Source organism: Callospermophilus lateralis, chromosome 6, assembly GCF_048772815.1.
Source record: "Callospermophilus lateralis isolate mCalLat2 chromosome 6, mCalLat2.hap1, whole genome shotgun sequence".
Taxonomy (NCBI): Eukaryota; Metazoa; Chordata; class Mammalia; order Rodentia; family Sciuridae; genus Callospermophilus; species Callospermophilus lateralis.
The window spans coordinates 129,574,188-129,591,808 of record NC_135310.1 but is presented as its reverse complement, the minus strand read 5'-3'; the positions used below and the strand labels follow the sequence as shown (position 1 = coordinate 129,591,808).

Sequence of the window (17,621 nt, the reverse complement as noted above, 5' to 3'; positions counted from 1 at the left end):
GTGTTCTATATGCCTCTATTATGTGGATGTAATTCTCATTCCTAAAGTTTGGAAATTATTCTGCTTTATTTTACTAAAAATGTTCTTAATGCCAGTAACCTGTACCTCCATGGCATTTTTAATCCCAATGACTCTTAAGTTTGGTCTCTTAATCTTGTCCCAGAGTTCTTGCATATTTGATATTAATATTTTATTTTTATCTTTGCTGCATACAAAGTGTTCAAGCTCATATACCCTGTTTTTGAGACATGAAGTACTGTTTTCTATGCAATCTAATCTGTTTACAATACTTTCAAGTGGATTCTTTATTTGATTTATTGTGGCTTTTATTTCCAGTAATTAGATTAGTTTCTTTTAGAATCTTTATGTCTTTATTGGAATGGTCTTTGATCACCTTCAGCTGCCTTATTGACTTATTATTTAGATATTATTCTAGTGCATTGATCATTTCAATAAACAATTTTATACTCTCTTTGGAATATCACTTGCTTCAATATCTATGAGTTTCTTTGTTGTAGGGGGCATTTTTGCCAGTGTCCTAGTGAACTCCACCAAGTATACCCTAGGCCACACTATAAGAGTTTGTCAGGAAAGTATGGCAACATTTGCTATGAAATTTTGGTTCCACAGCAGAAAACTTCAGTGTGGCCTATTAAAGATGGCTCCCAACTCAGCCCCACATTTTTCATTGGGAAATATGGAGCGCTTTTGCAAGACCAGCTCACTGTGCAGGCTATGATTCAGCTAAGTTTAGACTGCTTTACTATTTTAGAATTTTGGAATATCAAATTTTTCCATTATGTTTTTCTGTTCCTGTTTGTTACACTTTACTTCTGTAGTTAACTGGCAATGTTGCCATGCTGGATTGGCACCAATATACTCATTGTTGTCTTAATGCTTTTAAGCATTCAATTTTCTGGGTCTTTATAATCCTCCCACTGTTCAATATTGAATTTCCATGAATTTATTGTTATCCAACTCACTGAAAATTAGTACTCCCACAGCTTGACACCCAAGCTTCCAATAAACTAGAAAGTGCAGGTCTCCTCTACTCAGCTATCTTTGATATTGATAATGATCAATGCATGTATTTTTTTCCCTTTGCTCAGTAAAGAGTTTTTCCGGTAAGTGGCCCTAGATTTTTAGAGGAACATTGTAAGAATTTCCACTGAAGAGATTTAATGTGGTATTACAGGATAATTTTGATTTTAAGTGAATCATTCTTCTTCTTTTTTTTCTTTTTTTCAATAGAAAGTATCCGAATCTGTGAACTAGCTCAGATTTAGAAGCTGGTGAAGATATTTCCCACTGGGGGTACCATCCAAATAAAAATTCCAGTAGTTTTTTTTTTTAATTATTAGGATGTTCTTAAAGTTCATAAATAAATAAAAAGAGCACAAACTGAAAGGAAATATTCAATCTAGAGGACATGTACTACCAGATATCAGACTTATTTAAATTTATATTAGGACCATATGTAATTGGACAGTATTTGTACTATAATTGAAAACCAGAAAGTTGAGAGGCAGAACTGTAATTGTATTTAAAAATATGTGTGACTTGTGATAAAGAGAACACAGAAGTGGGTAAGGGATAGGGTTTTCAAGAAGTGATTTTCTGTAATTCAGATACTGGCCTGAAAAAAAGGTTAATATTGACATTTATTCTATAGGAAGAAATGACAAATGCTTTTATATTAATGTTTTTTTATAATTTCACATAATTTTTTATTTATATAAAATTTATTTGCTATGCAAGTATTTTATATGTGATTTTTCATATTTTTCCCTATGGCCCAGTTACCAGTTCCATGATTTCTCCTTAATTGTAACTGGGAGTTTAGCTCCCCAAGGTCAAAATTTCTAGCACACCCCATCCTAAAGTCACCCTATTCTGTAAGGATTTAAAAAAATATATTCTGAGTATCTCTGAATAATTTCAAATATGGTATAAAAGAGAAGTCAATATTTTGGTAGGATTTATATACAAAGAAAGTTAGACCCAGCAGAACTGCTCAAAGTGAATCATTACTTTAAAGTGGAAAAATGGAGCAAAACTAAGAGGTAAGGAGCATGACAGAACCTCAGAGATGCTTCTTTTAGAGAATGAAATACCACAGTACTAAAAAATGGGAAGTTACTATTATTTGTTATGCTTTTTCTAGACCTTAAATGTATGCTTATAGAACTGTAATTTTGATAGCAATTTGTCATATTGTTAGTTAGACTACAGCCAACAGCATAAGAGAGGCAAAAATGAAATAAGTGAATCAAAAATAATCTCATCAGGAATATAATTCCTTTACAATAAAAGAATAAAAAATTGGAACTTACCTGGAAATCCATCTGGTCCTGAACTTTTCTTGGTTGGTAGGCTTTTGATGGCATTTTCTATTTCATTACTTGAAATTGATCTGTTTAAATCGTGTATGACCTGATTCAGTTTGGGTAGGTCATATGTCTCTAGAAATTTGTTGATGTGTTTTATATTTTCTATTTTATTAAAGTATAAGTTTTCAAAATTGTTTCTAATCATCTTCTGCATTTCAGACATGTCTGTTGTGATATTTACTTTATTTAAATCTGAATAGCACAAGTGAATCAGGTGTTGACTTTGTGCAAGTTATTTTTTGTTTTTATTTCTAGAATTGTTGCTTATGGGAGTAGCTAAAAAATGGAGGAAATTATCTGAGTAGTTCTAAAGCACAAACAAATCTTTTCCCCCTCGAACTAATGTGGATTTATTAAGAAATCACATTAGAGTTTTGAAACTGACTTAAATAATCAAGTGGATGGGTCCCTATTTACTAAGAAGTCATTCATAGTTTTTTATATAGTAACTTGTTTTTTTGTTTGTTTGTTTTTGGTACTAAGGATTGAACTCAGGGGCACTCAACCACTGAGTCACATCCCCAGCCCTATTTTGTATTTTATTTAGAGACAGGGTCTCACTGAGTTGCTTAGCACCTCTCTTTTGCTAAGGCTGGCATTGAACTCACAATTCTCCTGCTTCAGCCTCCCAAGCTGTTGGGATTACAGGTGTGTTCCACCTTGCCCAGCTATATATTAACTTTTAATGGGGAAGAAATCACCAGTGGACTATGAGGCACTATAAATTTTTTTTGGCAATACAAGTTTGCTGACAAAAAGTTTGCTAACATGCACCTTTTGAGTGCTTCAATGAGTTTGTTATTTAGTTAAGTACCATGCACAGTAAAACAAGATGAACAGGTACTTGACTTCAAGTACAATTTGATTATGTATCTTGCTCACAATTATGTCCTTTTTTGATTAAAAATAAAGATATTTAACTGGTAAGGAAAACATGAAAAAAACTTTGAATGATTGATGTGAGATGTTTAAAGTAGGATATAAAATTATTTTTCAAAGATATCTCCAACTTAGACTTACTATATTATGATTAGTCTTTGAAATCAAGTCCTGTACAATAAAAAAGTCATTCCTAAAGTCTATCATCTTCAGAAAACATCATTAAAATCAGAATGCTTCTTTCTTTCCTTTTCCCTTGTTTCACTGAAATTAGTAGTGAAAATGGCTCTGACAGTGTTAAAGTTATACCTGACTATGGATAAAATTTTGAGTTCAGTGAATTCTGGTCTTAGGAAATTTGATTATATTTTTATTGTTTGCTCCCCTTTATGAGATCTTCTCTGGAAGTTCTACAATGTCCAAACTACCACCTATGAATGAAAGCCATCATATACTGTAGAAAGATCTCTTTTTTCCATAATAAGCAAGTCTCATATTTATACCAAAAAAATCCCAACATAAATGGCAAATGAACACATTACAAGGGAAGAGCATACATTTTAGCAAAGATAAAATATTAACATAAAGGAATTAAACTTTTATTATTTTTTGGCTGGCTGTCAAGTAATTCTGTGTATTTTTACTATTAATATGATTAACCTGAAGAAAATATTTTAGCCACTATGAAAAGATAACCACTTACAAAAATTTAACAGTTAGTATTGAGACCTTTTTATTTTATCCATCTCTGTGCTGTTTTATACCAGCTTGTTGAATCTCCATAACAACAGCTACTTGAATGATTTACCCAAGGACATAAAACTTTTGATTATTAATATCATAAAATATGATATAAATGAAATATCTGTTCTCTCCCCTTTTAGGAACTGCCTGTTTGAATGATTTAATCATGGATCTGAGAAGGAAGATAAAAAGCACAATATCAGTTATACTGTATGGAAATAAAAACTGGAGTTCTGGTATTGAGTTCAGTTTATAAAGGTTCCATTGCCATAAAGTTTATCTGATATTGTACTTTGCATCTTCCTTGTTTAATAACATCTATCGTGTATTCACTCATTATAAAAATATTCACTGAATAAGATTTATAAAAGCAGAACACAATCGTGTAATGAAAATCATTAATAATCTCAAACCTAGAGATAATTCTAATTAATATTTTTGTTGTGTATTTTTTATGTTTTGTATATGCATATTTCAATGATAATAGAAATATACTTTACATTTTATACTATGCCTATTTTATGTAATAAGATATTATGAGGATCATGAGAAAGTAATACATATTTAAAATTAATTTTAGTGACAGAAAATCAATAGATAAAACAAAATGTTTTCAGTATTCTTTATTCTGAAATAATATTAATTATTCTCACTTTCATTAATATATCAATTGTGCATATCCTAGAATGTGAGTAATTATATGCATCTGATTATATATGAAAATAACTTATTTAAGAAAAATTTTAAGATAAATTATAATATTAAAATTGGCATTTCTTTACACTTACAATTTTTGCTGATGTTTTAAACTTTGTTATAAAAGATCTTATTTATATAATAATTTTTTTTTATATTGTGCCCTTGGTAACTGTTCATTTTATGAACTAAGGTTTTTTAAATAATTGAATCTCAGAATAGTAATTATTTCAAATTATGTTAAATTGTCTAATTATTCCTAACATTTTTACTTATCATTTGACTTTATGATTTCATTGTGATGTGTAGTAAGCCAGCTTACTGTTCTGTCCAAGATAACATTCTACTTTGCTTAATGTACTTTCTCATCTCCTTAAAATAAAGAGTGACCTTAAATTCAGGCATGCAGATAAAATGGAGATGATCCATTTTATCCATCTCTTTGCCATATAATATTCAAGGTTTAAATAAAACGTTACTAAATGCTTGTTTCAACATGCACACAGTTCAGGTTTGTCCATTTATCCTGATGGCTACATACAATAGTAGTTATAAGCACAGGATTTTAATTGAGGCAGACCAAGAGTAGGCTTGCTATGCCACTTACTACCTACACCATTGCAAGGCAAGTTATTTAACCTTTCTGAAATTCAGCATTTTTGTCTATAAAATGGATATGACTAATGAATTTATGAGGATTATATGAAATGAACAAGGCACTTAAAGACAAATACATGTTCTCATATGTTCCATATGAAAGAGTTGACCTCATAGAACTGCAGAACAAAATAGAAATTACCAAGAGCTGGAGCAGTTGAGGGAAGGGATTGGAGAGATGATGTTCAAAGATACAAAATTTCAGTTAGGTAGGAGCAATAAATCAAAGAGATCTATTGTATAACATGGTGACTACGACTACAATTAATAAAGATATATTTAAATCTTGAAAAATGCCAACAGAGTTGATGTAGTGTTCTCATCAAAAAAATGACAATTACTTGAGATCATACATATGTTATTAAATTCAGTCATTCTATTAAATGTAGTATAGTGCAGAATTTTATATATATCACTTTTTATACATAACATACAATTCTATGCATATTAAAAATAAATAATAATAAAATAGATTGTATTTCCTTAGAAATGTCCAAAATTCTGCCATAAAAATGAAAAGAATTACTTATGATTTTATCATAAAAACAAGTGACAGTTGTATTAAAAGGAAATGATACATATATAGTACTTATAAAAGCCCTTCATTAAGAATCATTTTATTAATAATAATGATTATTACTGTTGAACAGTAATATTTAATTCTATGTCATGCATTTTACATAGTTGAAAGTTTGAATAAAACATTCTTACTTGAATTGTTTTATATGTAAGCAAAATTAAACATACAGATAGTACATGTATAGATGTGTGTGTGCACATGATCATATGTTTGGTAGTTGTCACATCCAAGACAAACATCAGAGAAGTTTTAAATACATTATTCAGAGCTTTTCCACTTTCCTATGGAAAATCTATTATGTAAGCATACTTCCCAGAAAACAGAAAAATATATGGCAATTAAGCTTAATTACAAAAGAGCCTAGTTTTAGAATTTTTCTACTTGGAAGTATGGCCAAGCATGTAATACTGATACAACCTATGGAAATCACCATTGCATTTGTAGTTTTTGTTATTTGATATAAATATATTATTTCTTTTAAATATAGATGTGCTTTTTTTACCTAAGCAAAGAAAGTGAAACATTTTGTGCTATTAGTCTTAGACATGTTTACTCCTACTAATTTAATTATCTCTTGGCTAAATATCATCAAATTAATTTCATGAGTGTATTGCCTCACATCCTTGAAGTTTTACCCATATGAATTTAATTACAGTAAACAGAAAGGATAAATACAGTAAGAAGGGAGGATAATTTGCTTTCATTGATAGTGCGTTTGATGGACAGTAATTTTCATCTTCCATAATACAAAACCATTCAAAAGTCAGAAGAAAATAAATTGAATTAAAAGGAAAAACATTAGAAAACTTATTGAATAGACTTAATGAAGCTCCCATGAATTTTCCACTTTCTTCAATCTTTCCAATATCTTTTATAACAAATATCTTGTAATACATCTATACTATGTGTATTTTTGTAAAACCTCTTTACATGTGAAAAATCATGGGTTAAATGCAGCTGCTAAAATATAGATATACTTAACTGTGGATGCTATTTTTCTTACTGAGATAATAAAAGGAAATACATTAATGATTTTATTTGTCTTAACATCCCCTTTCCAGTTTTTCTGTTGCATGCAGGTTCACAAGCCAACTTTAAGTTCTAAGCACATAATAAACAGGATCTCAAAATTCTACCCACTTAGGCTCAAAGAAGTTACAGGCACCCTTTAAAGACAAAAGAAAGGACTTACTGTTGACTGACTCGCAGAGGAAAGAAATAGCTGAGCATGTGACTAGAGCTTGTCAAGTCTGCCAATTAGTTAATGCATACCCATCCAAGCTTCCTGTAGGGAAGCGTTTATGAGGGACCAGACCCGGACAATTCTGGGAAGTGGACTTTACTGAAATTAAGCCAGCAAGGTATGGACTTAAGTATCTCCTAGTCTTTGTAGATACTTTTTCAGGATGGGTCGAAGCCTTCCCCACGAAGAAAGAAATGGCTCAGATGGTGGTCAAAAAGATTCTAGAAGACATCTTTCCAAGATTTGGACTGCCTAAGATAATGGGGTCTGATAACAGACCGGTGTTTGTGGCCCAGGTAAGTCAGGGATTGGCCAGGAACCTGGGGATTAATTAGTAGTTACATTGTGCTTATAGACCCCAGAGCTCAGGACAGTTAGAAAGGATGAATAGAAACATCAAAGAGACCTTAACAAAATTAAGCTTGGAGACAGGCATAGAAGATTGAACTATGCTCCTACCTTATGCACTGTTTCGTGCAAGAAATATTCCCTCTGTCTCTTTGTGTAACCTCACCTCCTATGAATTTCTCTATGGTGCCCCTCCTCCGATCAAGGACCTTACCCCAACCCTGAGACTTAACGATTCCTTTCACACCCCCTTGCTTAACAGACTTAAAGCCCTTGAACACACCCAGCGATACCTGTGGAAACAGTTGGCCACTGCCTATCAGCCGGGAGATAGGGGAACCCCACACCAATATCAAGTGGGAGATTTCGTCTATGTGAGATGGCATCAGGTGTCATCCCTGGAACCCCGCTGGAAAGGACCATACCAGGTGCTGCTTATAATGCCTACAGCGGTGAAACTGGATGGGATCTCCCCCTGGATCCATGCCTCCCATCTCAAGCCTGTGCCCTGTCCAGACTCTGGCTGGAAACTGGAACAGACTGGTAACCCTCTCAAGTTGCGTGTCTGTCATGTGGGTAGGGCTATGGATTCTTCCCCTGACCACCAGCAGTCCTAATCCCCATCAGCCTGTTCAGCAACACTGGCAAGTTATAAATCCCACTGGACAAGTAGTATAGTCTATTTTACATACAGCCCCCTTATGGACTTGGTGGCCATCTCTCCATCCGGACATTTGTCAACTGGCCATAGGCCTCTCTGACTGGGACCTCCCTGACATAGAGGGCCCCACACAGATCCCATTCAACCCCAAACTAGGGCAACATTCCCCACGCGGATATATGCATTATGGATGTCATCGCCCTCATCATAGGTGTAAACTAGCCAGTCTTGATTATTATGTGTGCCCAGCTGATTTCCAAAGTCGCAAACAGGGCCAAACCTGTGGAGGGCCCAATGACTTTTATTGCAAATCTTGGGGTTGTGAACAAACAGGAGCTTCATGGTGGGAACCAAACTCCCCAGACAGCATGATTCAGGTAGGGCGAAACGACACCTGGATAAACCCTAGGAACTGTTTAGTTAGCCAAGTGTCAAGGACTCGCTGTGGAAAATAGTCTATATAACCCCCTCAATATAACTTTCACTTCCAAAGCAAGGGGCTACCTCAAAATGACATGGCTTATGAGAAATACCCGGGGAATGTGATTCTATGTTTATAGCTCCACTTATTACTTTGGTCTCTGGTTCACCATCCGACTTAAGCAGGAAGAAAATCCCACAGCAATAGGGCCCAATCCCCTCAAGCCAGGAATTAAGCATCCCAAACCCCCTTTGCTTAGAACTACTAGAACCCCTCTACTATCTCATTCCTCCCGGTTTCCGTCTTTGCCTACTTCCCCAGTCAGGAGTACAGCTGACTCTTCTCCCTGGGAATTAATTAAAGAAACCTTCGTGGTACTGAACTCCACATGGCCAGATCTCACCCAATCCTGCCGGCTATGCTTCTCTGCCGCACCCCCCTATTATGAAGGGATAGTGGTCAATGGGACTTATGCTGTGAGGACACAGAGTTCCACCTGTAGTTGGGGTGAAAATCCTAAATTAACCCTCCCAGACATAACGGGGGCAGGCTTATGCCTTGGGTCCCCACCCAAAAGTAAACAACACTTATGTACCCAGATAGAAGAAATCAACACCTCGCAGGGCTTCCTAGTCCCTGAGAAAGGAACCTGGTGGGCATGTGACTCAGGGCTAACTCCTTGCATTTCAGCCCAAGTATTTGACAACTCTGTAAATTATTGTGTATTAGTGCAGATACTCCCCAGAGTGCTCTATCATGATACAGAATCATTTGAAGGTCTGATAGGGGGACAAACAACCTGATTTCACCAGGAGCCAGTGTCCCTTACTGTAGCCATCCTCTTGGGGATAGGAGCTGCTGCAGGAGTGGGTACGGGAACAGCTGCTATGATCCACGGGTCACAACAAATGGCCCAATTAGAAACAGCAATAGATAAAGACTTGAAGGCATTAGAGACCTCCATCACAGCTTTGCAGGAATCCTTAACCTCTCTGTCTCAAGTTGTTTTACAGAACAGGCGAGGATTAGACCCCCTCTTCATGAGGGAGGGGGGGCCTCTGTGCGGCATGGAGAGAAGAATGTTGTTTTTATGCTGACCATACTGGAGTTGTAAAAGAATCCATGAGTAAACTAAGAAAATGCCTTGAAGAGTGCCAGAGAGAAAGGGAAACTCAACAAGGGTGGTTTGAGTCTTGGTTCGCCCAGTGCCCCTGGTTAACTACCCTTCTATCAGCCCTAGCTGGACCCTTGATCATCCTTATGCTATTACTAACTGTGGGACCCTGTATACTTAACCGTATAGTTTCTTTCCTCCAGGCTCAGATTGGACAGGTGAAACTCATGGTTATCAGACAGCAGTATGCTTCACTGGCAGAAACAGAAAGTGAGACCCCTCAATAATTATGATCTATTACTTTTAAGATTAAAAGTAGTCAGAAAAAGGGGTGGGAAATGAAAGGGTAAAGTTTTTAAACTACAAATCCTAAGGTAAAATGTAAAGGATAAGATTAAGATTTGTTTCAAGTTCTGTGAAGTTTTTAAAGTTCTGTTAAGTTGCAGTTTCATGAAGTGAAATTATGTTCTGTTTTCCTGGAACCTGCAATTCATGTAGAAGCTAAAAACAACCCCCTCCCAGAAATCGTGCAGTCCAGCACGGACACACTTAAGGGTCAAGACCAATCAGTTTGAATGTGTACCCTGCTGTAGAAATGACCAATCACCCCCGCCCGACCTGTTCCCGCCAATGAATGTGCTAATCATGTCTCAGAGTTGTTGTTCAATTTTCTCGCGCCTCATGATGATTTGTTCTGATGTATGCAAAGCCCCCACCCTCCTCAAAAAGTGTACTTAAGCACTGATTAACCTCGGCTCTGGGCTCTGAGCTACTCTCCCTACTTGAGTGAGCACAGAGCCCCAGTGCACTGGATTGGATCCTTAATAAACCCCTTTTGCTATTGCATGAGTTGGTCACTTGGTGGTCTCTTCCTCCGACGTTCGCCGGACCCTTACAGAAGAAAGTTTATGAAATTCATGGGAAAGAGTCCAAGAACATTTTGGAGTCACAGAAATTCAGAAAGAAGAAAAGACACATATGGGGCAGAAAGTTTATTTAAACAAACAATAGTAGACAACTTCCCAAACCTGGAGAAAGATATAAGTATCTAATCACAGGAAGTTCAAATGTCTCCAATTAGAATCAGTCTAAATAAGACTACTGTTAGGTCTGTTGTGGCAACTTAGTGGCAACTTAGAACAAAGCAGAACATCAATCAGATGCCAGTGGAAATGCCTGTCAATCAGCAAGACCCCCTGGCCAATCCTGGAGTTCAGCCAACTCCCCTGACCAACTCCAAGGTGGCAAGGGACCCTAGAAACACGTTTTCCTGTCCCAAGCCCTTCCCTTCCTGCTCTAAGCCCCATAAAAGTCCACTCCTGTCGAGCTTCCACGTGGTTTCTTCTCAGACCCTTCTCCTGTCCCCTCTGTGGGTCTAATGGAGTTCTACCCCAGACTGATATCTCAATAAAGCCTGTTAAGCGGCCCTTTTAAATCTGCCTCCTTTGGCCACTGCCTGCCCCGCCTGATCTGACATCTTGGTGCCAATACCTGGGAAGGGATCTTTGGGTTTCTCCCTCAGGGGATTAAACCCATCCCTTCCCCCCTTAAAATGAACCAGGAAATTTCTAAGCAGCTCTTTCCCTCTCCCTTTATCCTGGCCTAAAGGAGTGAGGTAAGTTCCTCCTTTCCCCTGACCTTCCAAACCCTTTTTGTCTGTCTTCGGGGTCTATCTGTAAGTCACGCGCATGCCATAGGCCCTGCCCATTCTGTTCAGGGCTCTGGGAACTGTAGAGATGTCCCAGTCCTCCTGAGAGCCCCACCCCTACCAAGTTGGCTAACCTCTGGGGCCTGCAGAGGCTGTAGGGACACCTCAACCTCTGCCCTGGCCCATATCTGTCCATAGGTGAGTGCAGACAGAATTTGGGACGCCTTCTTCTGCAACCACTCACCCCTGACGGTGCCAGAAGGTCATGAGAAATGCAGATAATTCAAATTTTGCCAAGTTAGGGTTCATTCAAGAACTGCCTGGTATTTTATTGCATTGAGACAATGGGTCACAATGGCTCCCAGAAGGAACTGTTGATTTTAAACCCTCACTTAATTAGACAATTTCTGTCGCTGAACAGAGAAGTGGGAAACAACTTTCAGGCTTTTTGAGAATCACACCCATCCTGCCCTCTACTCTCTGCTCCCAACCTTCTCTCTGTGACTTTCCCTCTGTTCTTTGCTCCTGTCCTGTCTGCTCTCCCTCCCAGAGGTACCTTGTCCCCTCCCCCTCCCTGCTGCCACCTCTGCAGCTGCTACCTACAGCCCTGTCTGCATGCTTCCAGTCTGCCTGGCCACCAGACACATGTGCCCTTCCTCCCTCCCTTGTTGGCTCCCCACGCATGCCTCCCTCTGCTGCCCTGGTTCCAACAGGCAGGCAGAATGGATCCCACCTTGCTGCAGTGGGTGGGATCTGCAGATCCCTCCGAGTCTCCTCCCCCACTCTGCTCACCTCTTCTACTGATAAGACCCTTCCCCCTCCAGCTCCCCCACTCTCTTCTTCCTCTCCTGCTACCTTGATTTCTCCACCCACCTCTTCCACTGATACCACCCTTCCCCCTCCCCCTCCACCCCGCTCCTCTTTCTCCTCTCCTACAGCCATGATCACCTCCACCCATTCACCCCTCTCCCTTCAGTGCCCACACCCAGTCCACTGATCCCTCTTATCAGATAACCCACAGTCCCTTTGTCCTCTCAGGGAAGTAGCTGGTGCTGAAGGGATAGTTCGAGTGCACATCCCATTTTTCACTTCAAGATCTTTCCCAGATTGAAAAACGTCTTGGGTCCTTCTCTGCTGACTCTTCTGCTTATATTAAGGAATTCCGATATCTCTCCCAGACCAATGATCTTACCTGGCATGATGTCTATGTTGTTCTGTCCTCTACTCTGACCCCAGATGAGCGAGCCCGCATTCAGCAGGCTGCTCGAGATCATGCTGACCAAATTCATTTAACAGATACGACTCTCCCCAGAGGTGAAGCAGCTGTTCCCTAACCGAACCTAACTGGGACTATCAAGATGGCCAACAAGGTCGCCGTCACTGTGCTTGCATGGTCCAATATCTTATAGCAGGCATGCAAGCAGTTTCTAATAAGGTAGTTAACTTCAATAAACTGAGGAAAATTACCCAGAATCCTGATTAAAATCCAGCCTTATTTCTCAACCCGCCTTACAGAGGCTCTCATCAAATATACTAAGCTGGATCTTGAGTCTCCCACCAGGGCTACAGTGTTAGCAACCCATTTCATTACTCAATTGGCTCGATATTAGAAAAACTCAAATGAGCTAAGGAGGGCCCTCAGACCCCTATCTGAAACCTGGTGAAAATGGCCTTTAAAGCACGCTCCATTGCAGAAAAAGGTAACACCCCAAACCCAGGCCTTGGCAGTGGCCCTGAGGCCTACGTCTCCAGCAAAAGTTTCAGAGGGGAACCAGCATTCCTCTCCACCAGAGGCTTGCCTCAAATGTGGATGTGAAGGACACTGAGTTCGCCAATGCCCAAACCCACAGCCTCCTTCCAGGCCATGCCCCACCTGTAAGCAGATAGGACATTGGAAGATTGACTGCCCCATGGCTGACCCTTCCTCGTTTCCTCTACGCAGGGGTATGACCAGTCAGGCTGTCACTTCTCTTGAACTTTTGGGGTTCACAGAAGACTGAAGAAGTCCAGACTCAAAAACCCCCATCACCCTTGCAGAGCCCAAGGAAATGCTCCAGGCAGCAGGTAAGTCCAAAAGCTTCCTTGTGGACATGGGGGCTACCTATTATGTCTTGCCTGCCCACTCTAGGCCTCTATTTCCTTCCCAGGACTCAGTTATGGGGATTGATGACAAACCCTCCTCCCCAAACCGAACTGTAAAGCTGGCCTGTGCCCTGGACACCCATTCACCCACCCTTCTGGTCATTCCATCCTGTCCAGTTTCTCTTCTAGGCAGACATGTTCTCCAATTACTAGGACCCACCCTCCAACTACACCCCAAGAATACTACCACCCATCTCCTTCTTTCTTTAATTATTACCCTCTCTAATAACCCACCAGTACCTACTGTGCCATTGCTCCCTGACCTAGTCAACCCCCAGATCTGGGACATCTCCATGCCAGTCATAGTCTCCCACCACAAGCCAGTCCATATCCAGCTGAAACCCCAAACTAAATTTCCGTTGGATCCCTAAGACTCCCCCTGCAACACTCCCATATTTTTAGTACGCAAACCCTCAGGAGCCTATCACTTAGTCCAGAAACTCTGCCTAATTAATGAGACAGTTATTCCCATCCACCCAGTGGTTCCCAACCCTCACAGTTTTCTTACTCATATCCTTCTTTGACCATTCACTTTACTGTCCTGGATCTTAAAGCTGCCTTCTTTACAGTGCCCCTCCATCCTGACTTCTTTGCCTTCATATGGGAAGACCCTACATGCTATAGGTCTCAACTGCTGGCATGGACAGGTGTATCCCAAGGCTTCAGGGACAGTCCCTACTTCTTTGGTCAGGCCTTGGCATAAGATTTAACTGTTTGTGATTTGGGGATAGCACTCTCTTATAGTTGGATAGAAGCCTTCCCTACATCCAGGGAAACTGCTGACACCATTGCCTCCATTCTCATTGAGCAGATCATTTCCAGATTTGGACTTCCTGTCTTCATCCAGTCAGACAATGGTCTAACCCTCTCTTCTCAGGTTGTTCAACTAGTCTCCAAAGGCCTCAACATCATTTGGAGGCTCCCCATCCCCCACTGACCCCATACACTCATACTTCCATATTAGGGTCCACCAAACTCAAGATTTCTCACCAACCCTCTCATTCTTTTACTAATCATTAATTTCTCTCAAGCTTCTATCCCAACCCACAGATGGCACTTCTACTTCAAGCAACATGGCAACAGAATGGCACCACCCACTCTCAGTTTATGGGTCAAGGCGATTGCCCTTTCACTGGCTGTAATCGGGCCGTCACCCTTAATGTTACTGGATTCAACTGGGCCACCTCACCCCACTTATGTTCAGCAATGCTATGCTTCATATCAGATCAAACTGAGGAATCCTGTAAGCGCTGGCCTGACACCTATGGTGGGTGCCCTTATAATTCATGCAAGAGACGCTTCCTAGATAAGCCTTGCTATGAGAATCAAGCATACACTAAATTAACTATTTGGGACCCATGGAACTCAAGATGGGCCTCTGGTGTTGATGGTAAATTTTATTCATGGGGTTTTGCCAAACACCCCTCAGCCTCTATCAGAATATGGAGAACTTATATACAAGTGCTCCCTCAAATTCACATAACCATCCAGGAGCAAGAGAAGGAACTCCAACACCAGCTGGATGCAATTGCCTATCCTAAAGCTGACCTTTTCTCATGGATGGCCCAAATACATCAGGGCCTTCAGCTTCTCAATTTGTCCAAAGTGAATAACATTTCAGACTGTTTCCTCTGTGCAGGTTTGGATCCTACTCCATTAACTGGGATTTCCATTAATTTTCCACTCAATACCTCAACTAGACCCCAAGGACCCACCTCTCCAGCCTTTGAGCAAGTACCTCTTTTTCAGAACTCATCAGGGAATTTCCCTTGCTGCTACACTTCCTCGGGTTCTGCACCCTGTGACCAAATTGTTCGAATTTCTTCCTTAACCTTTGCTCCACCTGAGTTCTTTTTCTGGTGCAATGGTACCCTAACAAAAAATCTAAGTCTCAACATGCCGTTTGCTTTTTGTGGTCCTTCCACCTTGGTCCCCCAAATAACTCTGTACAGTGAGGCTGAGTTAACATGGCTTGTTACTACCTCCCTTTCCAGGACAAGAAGGGCTGTCTTTCTACCAGTAGTAGATGGACTCTCCCTGGCCTCCTGCCTCGCTGCCTCTGGACTCGGGGCAGGAGGACTTGGTTATGCAGTAACCACTACTCAAAAGCTTGAACAACAACTTCAAGAAGCAGTAGAGGCATCAGCCACTTCTCTCACTTCCCTACAAAGGCAAATAACATCTCTTGCCCAAGTCTCATTGCAGAACCGTTGAGCTCTAGATCTCCTCACAGCAAATAAAGGAGGAACCTGTCTGTTCCTGAAAGAAGAATGCTGCTTTTATATCAATGAAACTGGATTGGTCAAAGAGAATGTTGACACCCTCTGTCCTTTGAGTGAAAGGCTTAAACAACAACAAACAAATGACCCCTGACCAGGCTGGCTAAATTCAACCCTCATTGCGTGGCTGACTCCCATTCTCACTCCTATTTTAGTAATAGGGCTTCTATTAATGATTGCTCCCTGCCTCCTCAGGTTCGCTCAAAAGCACGTGAGTGAAATTGCCAGAGTGACCTACAACCAGATGCTCCTACACCGCTACAGTCGCCTTCCCACCAAACCTACACCCAAGACACTCCCTCCTATGATGCCCCTAAACAAGGAGGAAGTAGCCAGATGAAATTCACAGCCCTATATCATCAAAAAGGCTGAAATATTAGGTCTGTGGTGGCAACTTAGTGGCAACTTAGAACAAAGCAGCCCGCGCTGGAAAAGAACATCAATCAGATGCCAGTGGAAATGCCTGTCAATCAGCCAGATCTCCTGACTAATGCCTGTCAATCAGCAGGACCCCCTGGCCAATCCTGAAGTTCAGCCAACTCCCCTGACCAACTCCAAGGTGGCAAAGGACCCTAGAAACACTTTTTCCTGTCCTAAGCTCTTCTCTTCCTGCTGTAAGCCCCATAAAAGTCCAGTCTGGTCAAGCTTCCACACAGTTTCTTCTCAGACCCTTCTCCTGTCCCCTCTGTGGGTCTGATTGAGTTCCACCCCGGACTGATATCTCAATAAAGCCTGTTGAGCAGCCCTTTTAAATCTGCCTCCTTTGGCCACTGCCTGCCCCGCCTGATCTGACAACTACTTCAACACATATTATAAGCAAACTCTCAAAATCAAAGACAAAGAGAGGATTCTAAACACAGCTGTAGAAAAGAAACAAATAAAAAATAAGAGATTTTTAATATGGCTAACAACATATTTCTCTCTAGAAATCTTATAGGCTAGGAGAGTAGGATTAGGAATGTATATTCAAAATGTTAAAGGGGAACAACCTGCCAATAAAGAATAAGAATAGTATGAAAAAACAGCCTCTATCTCAGAGCAAAGCCTGTCCAAGGAAGGGACATGACCTTTGTCCTTGGAAAGACCCACAGAGCACTCCTAGGCACATTCCCACCCTGCTAAGTTGTTTATCTACAAATAACTGGAGAGATCTGCTTAGCCAGGTGTCTCTGACTCAGTCAGGCTACGTGGGGACCCATAGCAACCCCCTAGCAGCCACCAATCAGCATGAGATAGGGAAATACCTGGGATGCCAGATGACCCTCCCAGTAGTTCATGGTGTTGGGAAACCATGTAGTTAAGTAAAAACACTCCTCTTGCCTTAAACCAATCAGTTCAAATGAACCCCCTCTTGTAGTAACCAATCACCCCTACCCAACTTGTTCCTGCCAGTAAGTGTGCTAATCATGTTTTAGAGTTGTTTTATGATTTTCCCATGGTGTGTGATGATTTGCTAAGAGATGCTATGATGTATGTGAAGTCCCTGCCTTCCCCAAGGAATGTATAAAACTGCTGCAAACCCTGGGCTCAGGGCCTCTCAGCATCACCAGTTGCTGTGTGTGTGCATGGAGGACCGAGCTAGCTTGCAATAAACACCTCTTTACTGTTTACATGGATCTTGGTCTCTGGTGGTCTTATGAGCATCCTAAATTTGAGCATAACAGTATCCCCAGCTAAGGAAATCATATCATGTTCTTCAGAAATGAAAGAGAAAAGATACTTTTCAAAACAAATAAAAACAGAAACAAAAAACATACTTACATTACAAAATATGCTAAGGAAGTTTTTGATGCTGAAAGAAAATGATACTAGTGAATAA

General features: G+C 40.1%; 1 protein-coding gene across 1 annotated transcript; it reads left to right on the top strand.

Moving 5' to 3' along the window:
- The first annotated feature begins 14,573 nt into the window (after positions 1-14,573).
- On the top strand, positions 14,574-15,737 carry LOC143402099 (endogenous retrovirus group FC1 Env polyprotein-like). The gene has a single exon (XM_076859571.1). It carries the CDS (start codon positions 14,574-14,576, stop codon positions 15,735-15,737), a length of 1,164 nt encoding a protein of 387 aa, XP_076715686.1.
- The last annotated feature ends 1,884 nt before the right edge of the window (positions 15,738-17,621 follow it).

Bases quoted from the DNA above. Each gene is read 5' to 3' on its own strand.
- LOC143402099 (XM_076859571.1), top strand. From the start codon at position 14,574: ATGGCACTTCTACTTCAAGCAACATGGCAACAGAATGGCACCACCCAC.